Source organism: Musca domestica, unplaced genomic scaffold (assembly GCF_030504385.1).
Source record: "Musca domestica strain aabys unplaced genomic scaffold, Musca_domestica.polishedcontigs.V.1.1 1, whole genome shotgun sequence".
Taxonomy (NCBI): domain Eukaryota; kingdom Metazoa; phylum Arthropoda; class Insecta; order Diptera; family Muscidae; genus Musca; species Musca domestica.
In genome coordinates, this window is record NW_026712114.1 from 10,814,827 (window position 1) to 10,837,290 (window position 22,464).

The 22,464-nt window shown below is 36.8% G+C and overlaps 1 protein-coding gene across 4 annotated transcripts in view; it reads left to right on the plus strand.

Moving 5' to 3' along the window:
- LOC131800507 (uridine phosphorylase 1-like) overlaps positions 1 to 18,383 on the plus strand; it is a 74,543-nt gene extending 56,160 nt beyond the window's left edge. The window contains exons 1-7 of one of the 4 annotated variants that reach the window (XM_059118786.1): positions 3,740 to 3,834; positions 11,769 to 11,815; positions 11,893 to 12,016; positions 14,651 to 14,782; positions 14,848 to 15,057; positions 17,783 to 17,921; positions 17,990 to 18,383. In XM_059118786.1, coding sequence (XP_058974769.1) covers positions 11,805 to 11,815; positions 11,893 to 12,016; positions 14,651 to 14,782; positions 14,848 to 15,057; positions 17,783 to 17,921; positions 17,990 to 18,279 — 906 coding nt within the window. In that variant the 5' untranslated portion in view covers positions 3,740 to 3,834; positions 11,769 to 11,804 and the 3' untranslated portion in view covers positions 18,280 to 18,383. Of the gene's footprint in view, positions 1 to 3,739; positions 3,835 to 7,023; positions 7,190 to 8,218; positions 8,242 to 11,768; positions 11,816 to 11,892; positions 12,017 to 14,650; positions 14,783 to 14,847; positions 15,058 to 17,782; positions 17,922 to 17,989 lie in introns of those variants that run through there. The other 3 variants (XM_059118782.1, XM_059118789.1, XM_059118794.1) reach the window with 3 other exon arrangements.
- The last annotated feature ends 4,081 nt before the right edge of the window (positions 18,384 to 22,464 follow it).

Genomic DNA, 22,464 nt, shown 5'->3' on the forward strand with positions numbered 1-22,464 from the left:
CTTTCTTTGAATTTATTAAAAATTCTTTAAAAAATCCACGTTTTGGGCTTTCTATGAATTTATTAAAAATTCTTTAAAAAATCCACGTTTTGGGCTCTCTTTGAATTGATTAAAAATTCTTTAAAAAATCCACGTTTTGGGCTTTCTTTGAATTTATTAAAAATTCTTTAAAATACTTTAAAAATCCACGTTTTGGGCTTTCTTTGAATTTATTAAAAATTCTTTAAAATACTTTAATAATCCACGTTTTGGGCTTTCTTTGAATTTATTAAAAATTCTTTAAAATACTTTAAAAATCCACGTTTTGGGCTTTCTTTGAATTTATTAAAAATTCTTTAAAATACTTTAAAAATCCACGTTTTGGGCTTTCTTTGAATTTATTAAAAATTCTTTAAAAAAATTTGGGTTTTGGGCTCTCTTTGAATTGATTAAACATTCTTTTGTGCTTTCATTGAATTTATTAAAAATTCTTTAAAAAATTCACGTTTTGGGCTCTTTTTGAATTGATTCGACGGACCTTTGGACCCATTCCAATCGATGAGGCTTGTCCGCAGGCAACATTCTTTGCGTCATTGGTGTTCTTAGAAGGCGCACTTCTCACATTTTTTAATGGTTTAAAATCACGTTGAGTTTTCACAATTGACTTCTTCTGTTGAATGTAAATTTCAACTATTTCAGAGCGCTCGCGTGGCGTCTATTGGTTCATGGTAAAAATCTGCTTGGACTGACGCTTCAAACGCGGCATGTCATTAAGCGATGTGACATCTCTGTCAAAAGTTATGGCGTTGCCAAATGGGTCCGTCGAATATGGGCAACCCTGTATATACTTACAAACTTAATATACCCTTCATACTATGGTGGAGGATAAAATGCGGGGAATTCCCATTCAATTCTATTATAAAATTAATATATTACGTATTTTAATTTTTAAATTCAGTTAAATGAATGCACAACGTAAACAAACACACCTTCTTTCGTTTCACAGAATACTGACCACGCACACCCAGCAAAAAAAAAACAATATTGCTACAAACCGAGTGGAAAAAAACAAGAAGCAAGTTTAGTAATTGTTGTTCATAAAGAAGGAATATATCGATCAAATCCATATTCACATGAGACGTCCGGTTGACAAAGTTTGAATAGCATCGCTGAGCTTTTGTGGTGGAGGTACCAGAAGGATCGATATCTACCATTTTAACACCACAACTTGCGTTAGTGAAATGGTTAAGATGTGGGATGTGTGAAATTTGAAGAGAATCGCAAGGTTATTTCGCCTTTTATGAGAGTTATAATTATTCAAAATGTTGACCCTTTGTGGGGGAGGTACTTGATGGAGTAGACTGATATTGTCCATTTTCACACCTGACCTTGTACTGATGGAAATATTAGGATTTGCAAAGTTGGAACGAAATCAGATTATCATTTCTCTTACTGTGCAGGAAAATATTTTTTGAAAAGTTCGAACTTTTGTGGGTGATTTACCAGAAGGAGTGAACCGATATTGACCATCTCCGAACTCAATCTAAGTTTGACAATAATATTACGATGTACCATGTTTGGACCAAATCGGATACTCCCTTCGACAGTTATCGTTCGGACCACCCAGACGTACGGACGGACATCGCTAGATCGACTCAAAATGTCCTGAAACGGATTTGGTCCACAGAGATGAGGAAGTGACTTCTGTGATTATAACGCTGTAAACACTATTTTGTCACTCTTAAAAATATCGCGGGCGTGGTTCATTCCCTCCCGAAGGACATAACTTCCGCGATGAGAAAGCGATATCAAAAGCGATGATTTCTACCGCTAAGGTGTGAGTTTTTTCTTTTTTTTTCCTATATTCCCAAAGTAAGGGCAGTTCCCATATTGTGTTGCTATGTTTTTTGATTTTTAAATTCAGTTATACTAATGCAGATAAGACGCAAAACTGCAGCGTATGCACACCTCCCTCTATTCTTCACCTTCACAGAATATTATCGGTGCAACCCAACAACAAAAAAGTCACTAAAAACCCAGTGAACAAATTAATCAATTTTTTCTGATTTTTTGTGTTTCGCGAGAAACAAAAAAAAAAAAACGGTTGTGGGGAAAGTTACCAGAAGAAGTGGTCCGACATATTCCATTTTCACACCTGATCTTGTGTTGATACAAATATTGAGATTTGCTATGTTTGAAAACAATCGGATGTTCATTTCGTTTTCATTTTCATGAGCTTCATGGATGTTCAAAATGTTGACCCCTTTGTGGGGGAGGGCACCATCTTCGCACTATATCTTGTGGTATTAAAAATGTTGGGATGTGTGAAATTTGAAGATTATCGGAAGGTTATTACGCCTTTTATGAGAGTTATAATTATTCAAAATTCGGTCCTATTTTGGGAAGGTATATGATGGAGTGGGCCGATATCGTCAATTTTTGCACCCGATATAGCACTAATACACATACAGGGTGAGATAAAAAAAAACTGCAACAAAGTCCAACGAAATAATTTTTAATTTTTTTAATTTTATTGTCGGAAATAACATCAAATTTTGAAATAAGTTTTGATTTGTTCGAATTGGTCCCCTTTGGCACGAATTATGGCCTTCAAACGGCCAATGACGTCACACGCTGCCCGAATGTTGCTCTGCGGTATTTTGGTCCATTCCCGGCGAAGCGCTTGCTTGAGGTGATCGACACTTTGGTATTTTTTATTGCCAACCTCGCTTTCCGAAAAATACTCCAGACACAATAGTCCAACGGATTGGTATCCGGAGATTTTGGTGGCCATTGTGCGCTGGAAATGAAGCGAGGAAGCTCTTTTTCTAACCATTGGTGCGAGTCCTGGTGGAATGTCCAAGGCCAAAATGTTTGCGTGCCCAAGGCTTTAATACACCCTCCACAATATTTTCGCAATAATATTCGGCATTTATTCCGATGCCACGGTCGATTAATACAAGCGGAGAGCGACCATAGGCTTTTATGGCGGCCGACACCATCACCATGGCCGGCGCTTGAGTTTTAGTGGCCAACCGAAGGTGCACATTTTCAGCTGACCTCTTTGGCAAGTAAACACGATCATTTTGTTTGTTTACAAACTGCTTGACAACGAATGTTTTCTCTTCGGAGAAAACCAAATTCGGCAATTCACCACTTTCGGCCATGCGAAGCAACTCTTTAGCTGTTTTGAGACTATTTTCTTTCTGTTCTTGCACTTTTTGGAATTTCAATGGCTTTACCCCGAGCTCATATTTCAATATTTGCCGAATGGACTATTGTGATATGTTCAGCTCACGAGCCATTGGCCATTTTTCGGCCACTTCGACGCGGGTTTCGATCAAGTCGCTTCTTTACTTTTCGAACCAGAATTTTCGAAAGAATGTTGCCTGCGGACAAGCCTCTTCGATTGGAATGGGCCCAAAGGTCCATCAAATATGGGCAACCCTGTATGGATCAAATCGGATACTCTCTTCGAGAATGATCGTACACATCAGCCAGCCAGACGGACGGATGGATGCCCCTAGATCGACTCCACATGTCCTAAAACGGATTTTGTCCAAAGGCACCTAGGGTCTAAGCCTGTTATTTCCATGAGACACTTTTTAGTTCTACCAAATTATATATACCCTCTTTAGCCATAAATGGCTGAGAGTATAACTGGAAATTAAACGAATTTCTTTGCTGGGTAGTCAACACAAGAAAGCAAATACATTGTTGTTGTTGTTGGGACGGACATCTGTGTGGCTATAAAACGTAGCGAAGCAGCCCCTAAGAATTTAGTACTGGACCGGCCTTTTGCGACGACGTTGGGTGAAAAACAGCCCCGGAGAATTTTATAAGTGAAAAAAAAATGTAAGACAATTTCTTTTCGTATCTAAACATCGATGATCGTGTCCAATGTCAACATTAAAACCACTGACAGCCACAGTCATTAATAATAATAAATAAAAGAGAACAATACAACAACAACATTTCAATCTGAACAAATAAAAAATAGACACACGCAAAGAATCTTAAAATGTTTGATAGCAAAAAAACCGATGCTAAGTGGTAAACACACAAAACAGACATACATTTGGAATGCTAGATCGATAGCGCTGCATCCATGCATACAAACATGGGGTGTGGTGAGACGTTGAAAAGAAGAGAAAAACCGACACCCTCACAAACCTACATATTGCTCATTCACTGAAAAAGTGTTGCTTTTGTTGTTTTTTTTTTTATTTTAACAATTTATATTTTTCCTACAAATCCTATTTTACTATTCTTTAAAAAATGTATGTTCATATCTATAGAACTCAAGGAGTTACAGTAATTTTTACATCCAATTGGATATTAATCCATAAGACAGTGTATTGAGCTTCTGAGGCACTTAAATACTTTAAATCATGTTTGATCTTGAAAAAAAATTAGATCTGATATCTGGTGAGCTCTCTGCTAATAACTGTCGTTATAGTATTTTTTTTTTATAACCCCACCATAGTATGGAGGGTATATTAAGTTTGTCATTCCGTTTGTAACACCTCGACATTCTGGACCCCACAAAGTATACATATTCTTGATCAGCATAAAATTCTATGTCGATTTAGCAATGTCCGTCCGTCTGTCCGTCTGTCCGTCTATCCTTCTGTGGAAATAACTCTAGCTTCCGAACGAAATGAAGTATTTCATTTCAAGAAAATAAACATTTCTCGTGATCGTAAAAATTGCACACATACTATTCAACCATCAGACTGGGACAAAAAAAAAAAAAAAAATCCGAATATTCAAATATAGGGAATACCCCTGAACTTAACACAGAAATAGATGGATTGACGTTTTTAGATGGAATGAGTGGATTTACTTCAAAATGGATTTACTTCAATATGGAAAATCTTCTGTAAAAATATTCTTTTTTTTAATTATTAGGCAATATGAAGAAAAGTAGTACCGTTGCAGGAGGACTTCACCTAATTGTAAACCAATGTCTCCAATTTTTAGTTAGCCCAGCATAATCTAGCGACGAATCTCACTACAAATGGGATTACTGATCCCTTATATATGATTTTTTTTTATACCCTCCACCATAGTATGGAGGGTATATTAAGTTTGTCAATGTCCATCCGTCTGTCCGTCTGTGGAAATCACTCTAGCTTCCGAACGAAATGAAGTGAGTTGATAAAAATTTATTCAAATGTGTATTGTGTCTGTAGGAGTTTTGGTATTGAAAGTGGGCCATGTAGGTTCACGTCTTCGTATAGGCCCCATATAACGGTACCTCCCGATATTCGGTATTTTGATGATTTTAGCGACATTATTTATCGGAACTATTTCAAATTTAGTATTTGAAGTTCGTAATAAATACTACAGCCTATGACAGAAAATTGTCTGCCCAAGTCCACGTCTTCGTATAGCCCCCATATAACGGTACTTCCCGATATGCGATATTTTGATGATTTTAGCGACATTATTTACCGGAATTGTTTCAAAATTGATATTTGAAGTTCGTAATGGATACTACAGCTTAAGACAGAAAATGGACCAAGTAGGTCCACGTCTTCGTATATCCCCCATATAACGGTACCTCCCGATATGCGGTATTTTGATGATTTTAGCGACATCATGTACCGGAATTATTTCAAATTTTGTATTTGAAGTTCGTAATGAATACTACAGCCTGTGACAGAAAATTGCCTTTGCAGGTCCACGTTTTATGACCCCCATGATATCTCCGTATATTCGGTATTTTTATGATTTTAGCTACATTATAAACAGATTTTTTTCAAGTTTCGCATTTGAATATTGTAATAGCTTGTGACAAAAGTTGCCTATGCAGATCCACGTCTTCGTATAGACCCAAATATATACCGCTACATTCGGTATTTTAAAGATTTTATCTGGATTTTTTAACGGATTTAATTTTTTTGAAAAATTCCAAATTTGTACCAAATGGTCGAGGATATACAAAGTTCGGCCCGCTTACAGCTTTTTTACTTGTAAATATTTTTGTAATTCGGATAGTCAGAATTCAATCGATAAGTAAGGCTGCAAATACATAAAAAGCTTGAAGTCTTGGCTAGGCATATTAATGCCAAATTATAATGAAAAACGACGGCAGGATTTTAGTGCGGCTCTGTAATTCCTTTGTGAAATGTCACAAAATAGGCCGCGCCATGACTTCAAGCTTCTTATGTACTTAGCCCTTAAAACAGTTAACAAGTAAAAAAGCTGTAAGTTCGTCCGGGCCGAACTTTGAATACCCTCCACCATTTGCAACGAATTTAGCAATTTCAAAAAATGAAATCGGTTGAAATCTATAGGGCTATACGAAGACGTGGACCTGTACGGATTTTAAGTCAATATTTTAAGCTTTTGTGGGAGATGTACCAGCTGCAGTGGACGGATAAATGCAAAATTCTCCTTACATCTCTGATGGCGAGAAATATTTAGGTATACCAAGTTTGAAAAAACCAAGTTTGGTATCTTTTATCTCCACACTATATCGTATGTTCGTAAAAATATTGGAATTTCTAAATTTGAAGAGAATCTGATGTTTATTTCCGTTTTGTTATTAAAAATTTTGACCGCTTTGTGGGGTAGGTACCAGAAAGAGTAGGTTGATATATTCCATCTTAACACCAGACCTTGGGCTAATAAAAATATTGGGATGTGTAAAATTTGAAGACAATAGGACTCTTACAACACATTTTATGAGAGTTGCAATATTTTGACCATTTGGTGGGGGGGGGGGACTTGATGGAGTGAACCGATATATTCTATCTTCACACCCGATCTTAGACTAATATATATATTGATATGTGTGAAATTTAAGGACAATAGGACTCTTACATCACATTTTATGAGAGTTGTAATTATTCAAAATGTTGACCATTTGTGTGGGAGGTACTTGATGGAGTGGACCGATGTTGTCCATTTTCACACCTGACCTTGTACTAATGGAAATATTAGGATTTGCAAAGTTGGAGCAAAATCGGATTATCCTTTCTCTTTCTGTGCAGTAAAATATTTTTTGAAAAGTTCGACCTTTTGTGGGAGAGGTACCAGAAGGAGTGGACAGATATTGCCCATCTCCGAACTCAATCTAAGTTTGACAAAAATGTTACGATGTCTCAAGTTTGGACCAAATCGGACACTCCTTTCGAGAGTTATCGTGCGCACCAGCCAGCCAGACAGACAGATGTCAACCTCGATGATTTCTATCGCTAAGGTGTGAGTTTTTTCTTTTTTCTTCTTTTTTTTCCTATATTTAAATTCAAGTAAGGGGAATTCCCATATTTTGTTGCATTCAATTCTATTCTATTATAAAATAAATATACTACGTATTTTGATTTTTAAATTCAGTTAAACTAATGCAGATAACGCGCAAAAATGCAACGTATGCACGCCTCCCTCCATTCTTCACCTTCACAGAATATTGACGCAACCCAACAAAACAAAACAAAAAAAAAAAACAGTCACTAAAACCCCATTGAAGAAATGAATCATTTTTTTCTGATTTTGTGTGTTTTGCGAAAAACAAAAAATGGGGAAGCTTCTAGAAGAAGTGGTCCGACATATTTTTTTGAATTTTTCAACCTTTTGTGGGGAATGTACCAGAAGGAGTGGACCGATATTGCCCATCTCCGAACACGATCTAAGTTTGACAAAAATATTACGATCTCCCAAGTTTGGACCAAATCGGATACTCCCTTCGAGAGTTATCGTGCGCACCAGCCAGCCAGGCAGACGGCCGGACGGACATCGCTAGATCGACTGCAAATGTTCTGAAACGGATTTGTTCCAAAGAGATATCCGTGCCTAGTCGAAATAATGGTTTTTAGCATTATTTCGACTAGGCACGGATATATACCCTCTGTAGCCATATGGCAGAGGGTATAAAATGACCTAAGGTGGACTTTTCGATGATTGCTAGTATATTATATATTTAATAGGTAAAATGATAACCGCCACACCCAATTAATATATAATGTATTTCGTTTTGTGAACCTCCGTTTTTTTCCTGATAATAAAAAAATAGAAATATGAGCGCAACAAACGTAATTGAAAATGTGGATTTTTCTAGCAATTGCATTTGCGATAGTGAATCATCTCTTTATGATCGCAAATAGAAAATCACTTCAGTTGTCATTCGGTAGTGGTATAAAATAGGTTCCCTCATTTCCGTCTTAAAATAACAAGAACAAGTGTAGCCTTAGAAATCCCGATAATGTTACGTTAGTGAATTAAGACAAATCTTCTATATCTATAAAAGAGGAAAATGTTTGTATATTCGTTTGTTTGTAATTTATGAACTCGAAAACCGCTGAAAAAATTTTCCTGAAAATTTCCAACATCGCCGGAAAGTAACATAGGCTATATAAATGTGTATACCCTCCACCATACTATGGTGGGGATATTCATTTTGTAATTCCGTTTGTAACTCCTCGACATACTCATGTCAGGTCCAACAAAGTATATATATACTCTGATCAGCGTAAAATTCTAAGTCGATTTAGCGATGTCCGTCTGTCTGTCCGTCCGTCTGTTCGTCTGTCTGTTGTAATCACGCTATCTTTCGAACAAATTGAGATAGAAGGATAAAATTTTGCACACATGTTTATTTTGCCAATGGGCTTATAGGTTAAGTTCGTAAATGGGCCATGTAGGTCCACGTTTTCATATAGCCCCCACATAACGGTACCTCCCTATATTCGGTATTTAGATGATTTTAGCGTCATTATTCACCGGAATTGTTTCAAATTTGGTATTTGAAGTTCGTAATGGATACTACAGCCTGTGACAGAAAATTATCTGTGCAGCTCCAAGCCTTCGTATAAGCCCCATATATCAGTAGCTCCCTATATTCGGTATTTTGATGATTTTAGCTACATTATTCACCAGAATTGTTTCAAATTTGGTATGTGAAGTTCGTAATGGACACTACAGCCTGTGACAGAAAATTGTCTGTGGAGGTCCACGTCTTCATATAGCCCCCACATAACGGTACCTCCCTATATTCGGTATTTTGATGATTTTAGCCACATTATTATCCGGAATTGTATCAAATTTGGTATTCAAAGTTCGTTATGGATACTACAGCCTGTGAGAGAAAATTGTCTGTGCAGGTCCAGGTCTTCGTATAGCCCCCATATAATGGTACCTCCGGGTATTTGGTATTTTGATGTTTTTAGTGACATTTTCACCAGAATTGTTTCAAATTTGGTATTTGAAGTTCGTAATGGATACTATAGCCCGTGATAGAAAATTGTCTGTGCAGGTCCAGGTATTCATATAGCCCCCATATAACGGTACCTCCCTATATTCGTTATTTTGATGTTTTTAGTGACATTATTCACCGGAATTGTTTCAAATTTGGTATTTGAAGTTCGTAATGGATACTACAGCCTGTGACAGAAAATTGTCTGTGCATATCCACGTCTTCATATAGCCCCCACATAACGATACCTCCCTATATTCGGTATTTTGATGATTTTAGCCACATTAATATCCGGAATTGTTTCAAATTTGGTATTTGAAGTTCGTAATGGATACTACAGCCTGTGACGGAAAATTGTCTGTGCAGGTCCACGTCTTCGTATAGCACCCATATAACGGTACCTCCCAATATTATTCGTAATGGATACTACAGCCTGTGACAGAAAATTATCTGTGCAGGTCCAAGCCTTCGTATAAGCCCCATATGTCAGTAGCTCCCTACATTCGGTATTTTGACGATTTTAGGTACAATACTCACCGAAATTGTTTGAGATATCGTATTTGAAGATCGTAATGGATACTCCAGCCTGCGACAGAAAATTGTCTATGCAGAACCAGGTCTTTGTATAGCTTCGATATTACGGTACCTCCCTATATACGGTATTTTAATGATTTTATTCTTCACCGTTTATTATTCACCGTTTATTTCAAGTTTCGAATTTGAATATGGTAATGGCTTATGAGGTTCACGTCGTAAAGACTCCAATATAAAGGCTTTATTCGATATTTTTAAGATTTTAACAGATTCTGGTACCTCACCCACAAGGGGTCAAAGTTTTCAATAACCAAAACGATTAAAAAAACGAAATAAGCATCCGGTTCTCTTCACTTTTCACACACCGCATTACTTCTAATACCACAAGATATGCTGTGAAGATGGGATATATCGGCCCACTTTTTCTGGTACCTCCCTCCCCACAAAAGCTCAAACTTTTGAATATTCATGAAGCTCATAAAACGCGAAATTAACATCCGATTCCATTCATACATCTCAATATTTCCATCAACACAAGATCTGTTATAACAAGTAAAAAAACATTAAGTTCGGCCGGGCCAAACTTTTAATACCCTCCACCTTAGGGTAAAGGAAACATTAGATCCCATTATGACCCACATATACCAATTTTTAGACATATTTATGGGAAAATGTGCCAAAAATCATCAAAATACCGAATATCGGGAGGTACCGTTATATGGAGGTTACACCAAATCGTGGACCCGCGAAAAAAATATGGCAAAAACCATCAAAATACCGATACCCATTTGTATCTTTTAAATTCGAACTTGTATTGCCCATTTGGTGCACAATTATTTTGAAATCGGATAAAGATATATGTGGGAGCTCTATATAAATCTGAACCGATCTCGACAAAATATGGCATAGTTATTTCTGAGCTGTATTTTATGTATTTTCCTGAATATCTTTGTTACGGAGTGTATATTACGGATGTGAGTAACAAATATAACAAATCGGATGAACAATATATAGGAGCTATAGCTATATCTGAACCGATCTTCACCAAATTTGACATACTGGCTTCTTGACTCAATTCGGTCGTAAGTGCCCATTTGGACAAATATTAGACGTTTGGTGCACAATAAAAGAAAATCGGACGAAGTTATATATGGGAGCTATATCCAAAACTGAACCGATCTCGATAAAATTTAGCAAATGTATTTCTGATCTGTATTTGATATATTTTCCCAAATATTGTTGTTACAGAGTGCATATTACGGCTGGGGAGGACAAAAATAACAAATCGGATGAACAATATATATGGGAGCTATAGCTATATCTGAACCGATTTCGATCAAATTTGGCATACTTATTTTCAGGTACAATCTGATCGTACGTGCAAAATTTCATACTATTCGGACTGATATTACACGTTTGGTGCACAAGAGAAGTCAAATCGGACGAAGATATATATGGGAGCTATATCTAAATTTTGACCGATTATCTACAATTTTAATAGGGTTCGTCCTTGGGCCAAACAAATGATTTGTGCAAAATTTCATCTGGCTAGAGCAATAAATGCGAACTGTACTTTGTTTACAAAAATACATGCACAGACGGACGGACGGACAGACGGACATAAATCGACTCAGAATGTGATTATATGGCTCAGAATATAATAAAATGGTACCATATTTAGTACCTTTTAGTACATTGCGTGCTCCTCCAGAACGAATTCTCAAAATGTTTTCCCTTACACATTTTTATTAGCCATAAACAATTCACAAATCGTACAGCATAACCGGTACCATAATTAGTATCATTTTGTACATTTTCTTTTGGGCGTTGATGATTCACTTAGACTGTCATCATTCATTGACACCAACAATCATTTAACTCTTCTATGTAAACACACACACACACACATAAAATTTTATAAAAATTGTCTTAATCTTATCGCATTTTATTTGCAAGCAATGCAGTTCTGCTGTTTGCCAGTTTGTCATGTACATGCAATAATAACAATAACAATAATCAGAACAACAACAATTATTTGTTTACTTTTTTCCAACAGATTTTAGCCCGAAATATACAACAAGACTGCAAGATAATGGCGAAAAGGTAATAATTGTTTATTAGTTCAACTGCACCGAGAAATACTTAATCCCCCGAGACAATTGTTTTCTGAACTCTTTCAGATATCCAAATTTAAAAAATCCCCATTTAAAAACCATGAAATCGGACTTTTTATATCACATCAATGTCAATGTGGCCGATACTGACAATCCAACGGAAATACGAGAAAAATTCGGAGATGTGAAGGTAAGAAGGAATGTTGTGAGCGTTTGCACTCAGAAATAGAAAGAAATTAAAAAAAAAAACAGTAAAGAAAGACTTAAAGTCGGGCGGGCCCGACTTTATGAAACCCTACACCACTTTGCTACTTTAGTAGAGCTGCACATAACAATTAAAAGTTTTTATGGGAGAATTCCGCTATGATTATAATTATAATTTAAAGTTCAAAGGACTAAATATGCCGACGCATTTGTATCTTTTAAATTCGGACTTGTATTGCCCATTTGGTGCACAATTAATTTGAAATCGGATAAAAATGTATATGGGAGCTATATCCAAATCAGAACCGATCTCGATAAAATTTGGCAAAGATATTTCTGAGCTGTATTTGATATATTTCCCTGAATATCGTTGTTATGGAGTGCATATTACGGCTGTGGGTAACAAATATGACAAATCGGGTGAACAGTATATATGGGAGCTATATCTATATCTGAACCGATCTTCACCAAATTTGACATACCAGCTTCTAGACTCAATTCGGTCGTAAGTGCCAAATTTCATCCAAAGGTAAATCGGACGAAGTTATATATGGGAGCTATATCCAAATCTCAACCGATCTCGATAAAATTTGGCAAATGTATTTTTGGGCTGTATTTAATATATTTTCCCAAATATTGATGTTGCAGAGTGCATATTACGGCTGCGGAGGACAAAAATAACAAATCGGATGAACAATTTATATGGGAGCTATAGCTATATCTGAACCGATTTCGATCAAATTTGGCATACTTATTTTCAGGCCTAATTTGGTTGCATGTGCAAAATTCCATATTACACGTTTGGTGCACAATAAAAGGCAAATCGCACGAAGATATATATGGGAGCTATATCTAAATTTTGACCGATGAACTCCAATTTCAATAGGGTTCGTCCTTGGACCAAACAAATGATCTGAGCAAAATTTCAACTGGATCGGGCAATAAATGCGACCTGTACTTTGTTTACAAAAATACATGGACAGATGGACGGACGGACCTACGGACGGACAGACGGACGGACATGCATAAATCGACTCAGAATGTAATTCTATGCAGATCATCAAAAGGAACTATGGGTCTATCTCGTTTCCTTTTGCCTGTTACAAACAAATGCACAAAGACATAATACCCTGACCACCTTGTGGTGTAGGGTATAAAAAAAGTAAAAAAGCAGCTAAGTTCGGCCGAAATTTGTATACCCTCCACCATTGGGAAGGAACTTGACAAATTAAAAAAGAAAATTTAAATGAAAAACGTTAAATAACAGCTATACAAAGACGTGGACCTGCGTAGAAAATTTTCCGCCAATGGTTGAAGTGCCCATTACGAACTTCAAATATGAAATTTGAAAAAAAAAACGTCCGGTGAATAGTGTCACTAAATTCATCAAATCACCGAATATTGGGTGGGAGTTGTATGGAGGGCATAGAGCTATATAGACAATTCTCTTCCAGGCGGTAGAGTATTCAGAAGGAACTCTCTATGGTGATTTGTTAAACAATTCCATTGAAAAACTTGGCAACAATCATCAAAATACCGAATAATGGGAGATACCGTTATATGGAGGCTATAAGAAGACATGGACCTGCCATTTTCAGTCATGGGTGGTAGTACCTATGATGGACTTCAAATGTGAAATTTGAAAAAATTTCTATGAAAAATATCGCTAATACCGAATATTGGGGCTACCGTTGTAAGGGGGGTATGAAATATCATGGACCGATGTAGCCCATCTTCGAACTTGACGGTCTGCAAACAAAAGATTGATCTGTGCAAAATTTTAACTTTCTATCTTAATTCGTTTTGACTCTAGCGTAATTACAACAGACAGACGAACGGTCGGACAGCGCAAAATCGTCTTAGAATTTTACGCTGATCAAGAAAATACAGAGTGAGATAAAAAAAACTGCAAAAAAGTCAAATGCCATAATTTTGAAATTTTTTTTTCTATTTTATTGACGGAAGGAGAAAAATGTCGGAAATAGCATCAACTTTTAGAATAAGTTTAGATTTTTCGAATTGGTCACCTTTGGCACGAATTATGGCCTTCAAACGGCCAATAAAAACCGTCACACGCTGCCCGAATGTTGTTCTGCGGTATTTTGGCCGATTCCCGGTGAAGCGCTCGCTTGGGGTGATCGAGATTTTGGTATTTTTTAGTGCCAACCTTGCTTTCCAAACACTCCAAACACAATAGTCCAACGGATTGGTATCCGGAGATTTTAGTGGCCAATGTGCGCTGGAAATGAAGCGAGGAACCTCATTTTGTAACCATTCTTGGGTGGCTCGTGCCGAAATGACGGACATCCATACTATATATGTGGTGAAGGGTATAAAAATGTATATATTTTTATTTTATTGTTGCAAAATAGTTAGGCTTAATCCCATCAATGTTGTCTGTACTGATGAGGATTGGTGGCTCTTTACGAAATCGAGGTATTCCCTGTCTTACCCCCTGGTAAATATTACCATCGTTCTCCAACCAATAAAAAAACGTTGTTTTTATAAGAATAACAATACTGGGATTAAGCCTAACTATTTTGCAACGAGAAAATATTACGTCATCCCGAACAAATATGCCAACACTGTTCTATTTTTTTTTATTTCATTTTGTATCCAGGTTGTTTGTATGGGTGGCACCAAAAATCGTATGCTGGCCTTGGCCGAACACGTGCGGACGCTTCTGGGACTCGACGATAAACAAGAATTGGTTGATATTGCCGAAGCTGGAAATCGTTATGCCATTTACAAGGTAATCAAATCAATGTCTCCTCTCCATACATCCAACATTTCGAAATATTTTTTGGTTTTTGCCAGGTTGGTCCCGTTCTCTGCTGTTCCCATGGTGTGGGCATGAGCACTATGAGTGTTGTTCTGCATGAATTGCTAAAACTAGTACACTATGCCCAATGTGATGACCCGGTCTTTATACGTTTGGGCACCAGTGGTGGCGTCGGTGTGGCACCCGGTACAGTTGTGGTCACCAAAGAAGCCTATAATGGCTATTTGCGCAATGAACACGAGATTGTAAGTTTTAAATTTTATTTTTTTAATTTTTTTTTTAATTTTTCTAATTGCCAATTAATAAACCAATGGTTAGAATTTCGTTAGCTTGAAACGTATCTAGATACAAAGATAAGTTCGGCCGGGCCGAACTTTGAATGCCCTCCACCATTTGAAAAGGATTTAGCAATTCTCAAAAACAATAAAATCCGTTAAAAATTCTGTTAAAATTTAAAAAATACCGAATGTAGCTGTTATATTAGGATCTATACGACGACATGGACCTGCATAGGTAACTTTTGTCATAAGCCATCACAATATTCAAATGCGAAACTTGAAAATAAATTCGATGAATAATGCAGCTAAAGTCATCAAAATACCGAATAATGGGAGGTACCGTTATATCGAGCCTATACGAATACCTGGACCTGCATAGACAATTTTCTGTCTTAGGATGTAGTATCCATTACGAACTTCTACTACCAAATTTGAAACATTTCCGATGAATACAGTTATCCACGTTTGAGGATAAAATTATCCACGTTTGAGGATAAAATTATCCACGTTTGAGCATAAAATTATCCACGTTAGAGGATGAAATTATCCACATTTATGGACAAAATTATCTACGTTTGAGGATAAAATTGTCCACGTTGGAGGATGAAATTATCCATATTGGTGGATAAAATTACCCAGGTTTGAGGAAAAAATTGTCCACGTTGGAGGATGAAATTATCCATATTGGTGGATAAAATTATCTACGTTTGAGGATAAAATTATCCACGATTGTGGATAAAATTATCCACGTTTGTGGATAAAACTTTCCACGTTTTGGATACAATTATTCGCATTTGTGGATAAAATTATCCACGTTTGAGGATAAAATTATCCACGTTTGAGAATAAAATTATCCACGTTTGAGGATAAAATTATCCACGTTTGTGAATAGCATTATCCACGTTGGTGGATGAAATTATCCACATTTGTGGATGAAATTATCCATATTGGTGGATAAAATTATCTACGTTTGAGGATAAAATTATCCACGTTGGAGGATGAAATTATCCACATTTGTGGATGAAATTATCCATATGGGTGGATAAAATTATCTACGTTTGAGGATAAAATTATCCACGTTCGAGGATGAAATTATCCACGTTTGAGGATAAAATTATCCACGTTTGAGGATAAAATTATCCACGTTTGAGGATAAAATTATCCACGTTTGAGGATAAAATTATCCACGTTTGAGGATAAAATTATCCACGTTTGAGGATAAAATTTTACACGTTTGAGGATAAAATTATCCACGTTTGAGGATAAAATTATCCACGTTTGAGGATAAAATTATCCACGTTTGAGGATAAAATTATCCACGTTTGAGGATAAAATTTTCCACGTTTGAGGATAAAATTATCCACGTTTGAGGATAAAATTATCCACGTTTGAGGATAAAATTATCCACGTTTGAGGATAAAATTATCCACGTTTGAGGATAAAATTTTCCACGTTTGAGGATAAAATTATCCACGTTTGAGGATAAAATTATCCACGTTTGAGGATAAAATTATCCACGTTTGAGGATAAAATTATCCACGTTTGAGGATAAAATTTTCCACGTTTGAGGATAAAATTATCCACGTTTGAGGATAAAATTATCCACGTTTGAGGATAAAATTATCCACGTTTGAGGATAAAATTATCCACGTTTGAGGATAAAATTATCCACGTTCGAGGATGAAATTATCCATATTGGTGGATAAAATTATCCACGTTGGTAGATAAAATCCATGTCTTCGTAAAGGCCCCATGTAACGGTACATCCCTACATTCCAATTTTTTTTTTTTTTTTTGATTTTAGCGACATATTCGCCGAAATTGTTTCAAATTTCGTATTTGCAGTTCGTAATGGATGCTACAGCCTATGACAGAAAATTGTCTGTGCAGGTCCACTTCTTCGTATAGCCCCCAAATAACGGTACCTCCCAATATTCGGTATTTTGATGATTTTAGCGTCATTATTCTCCGGAGTGGTTTCAGACTACGTATTTAGACTTCGTAATCGGAACTACAATTTGTGATAGAAAATTGTCTATGCAGGTCCAGGTATAGGCCCCCTATATCAGTACCTCCTTATATACGGTACTTTGATGACTTTTAGCGATATTGCTCACCAGAGTAGTTTCAAATTACGTATTTAGAGTTCGTAATGGAAATTACAGTCTGTGACAGGAAACTGTCTATGCAGGTCCAGATCTTCGTATAGGTCCCGTATATCAGCAACCCCCCTATATTCCGTATTTTGACGATTTCAAGGTACAATACTCAAAAGAAATTGTTTGGGATGTCGTATTTGAAGTTCGTAATGGTTGCTACAGCCTGTGACAGAGAATTGTCTGTGCAGGTCCAGGTCTTCGTATAGCTCCGATATAACGGTACCTCCCTATATACAGTATTTTTATGATTTTACGAACATTATTCACCATTTATTTCAAGTTTCAAATTTAAATATGCCATAAGCCATTAGCTTATGACAAACAATCCCTATTTAGATCCACGTCGTATAGACCACAATATAACGGTTATTTTTGGTTTTTTTAAGATTTTAACAGAATTTTTAACGGATTTTATTTTATGAAAATTTTCAAATTCGTTCCAAATGGTGGAGGGTATTATTGTTCCAATTATTTTTACTTTTTTTCGCATTTTTGTTTTTTAATATGATCACTCACGATTTTTCGCATTTCAGGCAATTCTGGGTAAAAAGGTTTTACGTCCAGCCATATTCGATGAACAAGTCGCCAAAGACCTGATGACATGTTCCAGTTATCAACGTGACTATGAAATCGTTTGGGGTAATACCATGGCAGCGGAATGTTTTTATGAAGGTACGACGGAAGAATCCACTCTCATATTTGTCTTTTTTTAATTATTTCCCCTACTTCTTCCTCCCCAGGTCAAGGTCGTTTGGACGGAGCCAGTTGCGATTACACGGAAGCCGATAAAATGGCCTTCCTACAACGCGCCTTCGAAAATGGAATACGAAATATTGAAATGGAAGCGACAATGTTCTCGGCCCTTACCCGCCATGTGGGTGTTAAGGCGGCCGATGTATGCGTAACGCTGCTCAATCGCCTCAACGGAGACCAGGTGCTTTTGACCAAAGAACAAAAGGAGGACTTTGAGCATCGACCCTTTGCCATCGTTGGTGAATATATTAAAAAGGCAGTGAAGCCAAGTAAATGAGAAGTGATCTTAAAATAAATGTTTTTATGTGCGTTATTGAGTATCATTTAATGATGAAATTGTAAAATTATGAACCATGAATAAATTGTAATTTTATCGTATAATTTTTTTAACATTGTTGTTAATCGTTGGTAATGAAAGCTAAGTGTTTGCATAGGAGATTCCGTAATTCTCAAAGTTATATAGTTAATCACGTTCTATTTTTCAGTGGGCGTATATATCAATATATGTACAGGGTTGCCCTTATTCGACGGACCCATCTGGCAACGCCATAACTTTTGACAGAGATGTCACATCGCTTAATGACATACTGAGTTTGAAGCGTCAGTCCAAGCAGATTTTTACCATGAACCAATACCCGCCACGCGAAATAGTTGAAATTTACATTCAACACAAGAAGTCAATTGTGAAAACTCAACTTGCTTTTAAAACAACAAAAAATGTGAGAAGTGCGCCTTCTAAGAACACCATTAAGCGTTTATACGAAAAATGTTCGGCTGGTAAGGCTCTAATCCGAAGAGGCCATATAGAAGTCGACCAAGGCGATCGGCCGAGAATACCGCTGCCGTACGAGCCAGTGTTGAAAGGTCCCCAAGAACATCCCAAAAACACCGTTCTCAGCAGTTGGGTATGGCTCGGTCCACTTTACAACGGATTATTTGCATTGATTTGCATTTGTTCTCGTACAAAATTCAATTGACGCAAAGAATTTTGCCTGCGGACAAGCCTCGTCGATTGGAATGGGCCCAAAGAGTCATCGAAATGGCCGAAGATGACGAGCAATTTTTGAACAAAATTATCATGTCCGATGAAGCCCATTTCACATTGAATGGGACCGTAAATAAGCAAAATTGCCGTTTTTTCGCCTCAGGAGATTCAAGAAGTGCCTCTTCATGACGAAAAAGTCACAGTTTGGTGCGGCGTTAGTGCGAAAACGGTCATTGGGCCGTTTTTCTTCCAAAATGAAAATGGTCATGCTGTTACCATCAATCAGGAGCGTTATCGCGACATGATGACCAATTTTGTGATGCCAATTATTCGTCGAAAGCGTATGATACAGTTCTGGTTTCAACAAGACGGCGCTCCACCGCACACAAGTAGCATAACTATCGATTTTCTAAAGAATTTGTTTCCGGACCGTTTGATGTCGAAAAGTGGTGACTTCTTTTTGCGGAGATATTTGAAGTCAAAGGTTTACGTTAACAAGCCAAGGACCGTAAAAGAGCTCAAGGACAACATTCGTGAAGAAATAGCCGCTATTCCGCCCGAAATGTTGGCAAAAACGATGGAAAATGCAGCAAAAAGGGCACAATACGTCATCAACGCCAGAGGCGGCCATTTGAGAGATATCATATTCAAAAATTGATGTAAAGAAATCTACTTGGAACAAATTAAATGATTAAAAATTGCCAACCGCCAAATTTTTATTTTTTTCTTTGATTTTTTAGAAAAAAAACATGGGTCCGTCGAATATGGGCAACTCTGTAAGTGTTTTGTTTCTAATTACTTTTTTAATGATTGCTCCTACAATAGTTGTGTTCGTTCACTTTACCCGATAAAATTTATCGAAGGTTATCGAAGAACATTCGAAAAAAATGTATGCGTTACACATTTGAATCTAAACTTTAATTTTTTTATAAAAACAACAATAATGGGATTCTGCCTGACGAATTTGCAACAACAAAATACTATGGTATCCCAAACAATCAAGCCAAACACTGTTCTATTAATAGATACAGGTACGGTCGACGAAGGGGTTTTTGTTGTAACAGACAAAACAAACTTACATGGTTATGTTACTTCGTTCAGGTTGAACGAAAGCATAACAAGTGGAGAAAGATGTAAATGTTTATAAGTGCGGTTGTAAGATTTAGAAGATTTTCCAAAAGAATTTTAGTTTTATGTAATTCTTTTGTTCCTCTTCTATTGAGCTTACGATCTCGTCACTTGGGTAAAAAATGTTTTTTGTCATAGAAGTTATTTTTTAAATAACTTCTGGGGAGAATATCCCAGACAAGAAACAAGGGAACTGATGAGGATTGGTGGCTTTTTCCGAGACCTAGGTATTCCCTGCCTTACCCCCTGGTAAACATTACCATCGATCTCCACTCATAAACAAAATTGTTGTTTTTATAAAAACAACAATAATGGGATTCTGCCTGACGATTTTGCAACAACAAAATACTATGGTATCCCGAAAAAACAAGCCAACACTGTTCCGAAAAAAATTAAAGTTAACTACTTGTTATAAGAATGATAACACTGTGCGACAAAATTCAATTTTAGAGGTAACAAGTGAAAAACAAAAACATTAAGTTCGGCCAGACAGAATTTTTAATAACCTCCACCTTTGGTTAAAGAAAACGTTTTTATATAAAATTATCTGAATTCAAAAGTGTTCCACTACAAACTACAAATATCAGTAAGACCATTTAGATGCTCCTGTGACAGCTCGTTATATTGTTTACAAGCGTACAAAAGCATTTTGGTGAGAATTTTCCAGAAAAAAAGTTATTCGTGATGGAATTCAAGCGTGATGGTGTGGTTTCTTTATATTTGGCTGGAAAACCACAAGTGGCTATCGTTAGAGCTTTCCAGCATTTAAATGTGTATAAATCTTTTGTGTATCGTACCGTCGCTCGTTGCCGTGATACCGATAGCGTAGCCCGACGTCAAGGACGTGGACAACATCAGCAAAAATGGTTCGAAAAGTAAAGAAGCGACTTGATCGAAACCCGCTTCGCAGTGCCCGAAAAGTGGCTCGTGAGGTGAACATATCGCAATATTCCATTCGGCAAATATTGAACAATGAGCTCGAGGTAAAGTCATTGAAATTCCGAAAAGTGCAAGAACTTACACCGCAACAGAAAGAAAATAGACTCAAAAGAGCTAAAGAGTTGTTTCATTTGACTGAAAGTGGTGAACTGCCGAATTTGGTTTTATCCGCTCCGATGAGAAAACATTTGTTCTCCAGCAGTTTGTGAACAAACAAAATGATCGTGTTAACTTGTCAAAGAGGTCAGCTGAGGTCAGCTGGGCCGCCATAACAGCCGATGGTCGCTCGCCGCTCGTATTAATCGATCGTGGCATCAGAATAAATGCCGAATATTATTGCGAAAATATTCTGGGGGGTGTATTAAAGCCTTGGGCTCGCAAACCTTGGACATTCCAACAGGACTCGGCACCATCGCCACCAAATCTCCGGACATTATGATTATTGTGTGTGGAGTGTCTTGGAAAGCAAGGTTGGCACTGCAAAAATACCAAAGTGTTGATCACCTCAAGCAAACCCTTCGCTGGGAATAGGCCAAAATACCGCAGAACAACATTCGGTCAGAGTGTGATGGTTTCATTGGCCGTTTGAAGGCCATAATTCGTGCTAAAGGTGACCAATTCTAACAAATCTAAACTTATACCAAAATTTGATGCCATTTCCGACATGTTTTGCTTTCATTCAATAAAATTCTAAAAAATTTAAAAAAAATGTAAAAATGGTGGCGTTTGACTTTGTTGCAGTTTTTATACCCTCCACCATACTATGGGGGGTATATTAATTTTGTTATTCCGTTTGTAACTCCTCGAAATACTCATGTCAGACCCAACAAAGAATGTATATATTCTTGATCAGCGTAAAATTCTAAGACGATTTAGCTATGTCCGTCTGTCTGCCTGTGTGTCTGTCTGTCCGTCTGTCGCCGTATAGCCACCATATAACGGTACCTCCCTATATTCGGTATTTTGATGATTTGAGCGACATTGTTCACCGTAATTGTTTCAACATTGGTATTTGAAATTCGTAACGAATACTACAGTCTAACAGTACGTTTATGTATATGAGGATTAACCCACTGGATTTGGATTTAAATTGTCATATCCATTACTTTTACTTCAAATAAATCCTCTCAAAGTAGGTTAACCCTACAAAAAGTTCTAACGTAAACATGGCATAAGAAAGATAAATTGTCTATCCAAGTCCATGTCTGATGATTTTAACGGAATTATTTACCGGAATCGTTTCAAATTTGGTATTTGAAGTTCGAAATGGATACTACATCCTAAGTCAAAAAATGAGCCATGTAGGTCCACGTCTTCTTATATCCCCGATATAACGGTACCCCCCGATATTTGGTATTTTGATGATTTTAGCGATATTATTTAACGGTATCGTTCCAAATTTGGTATTTG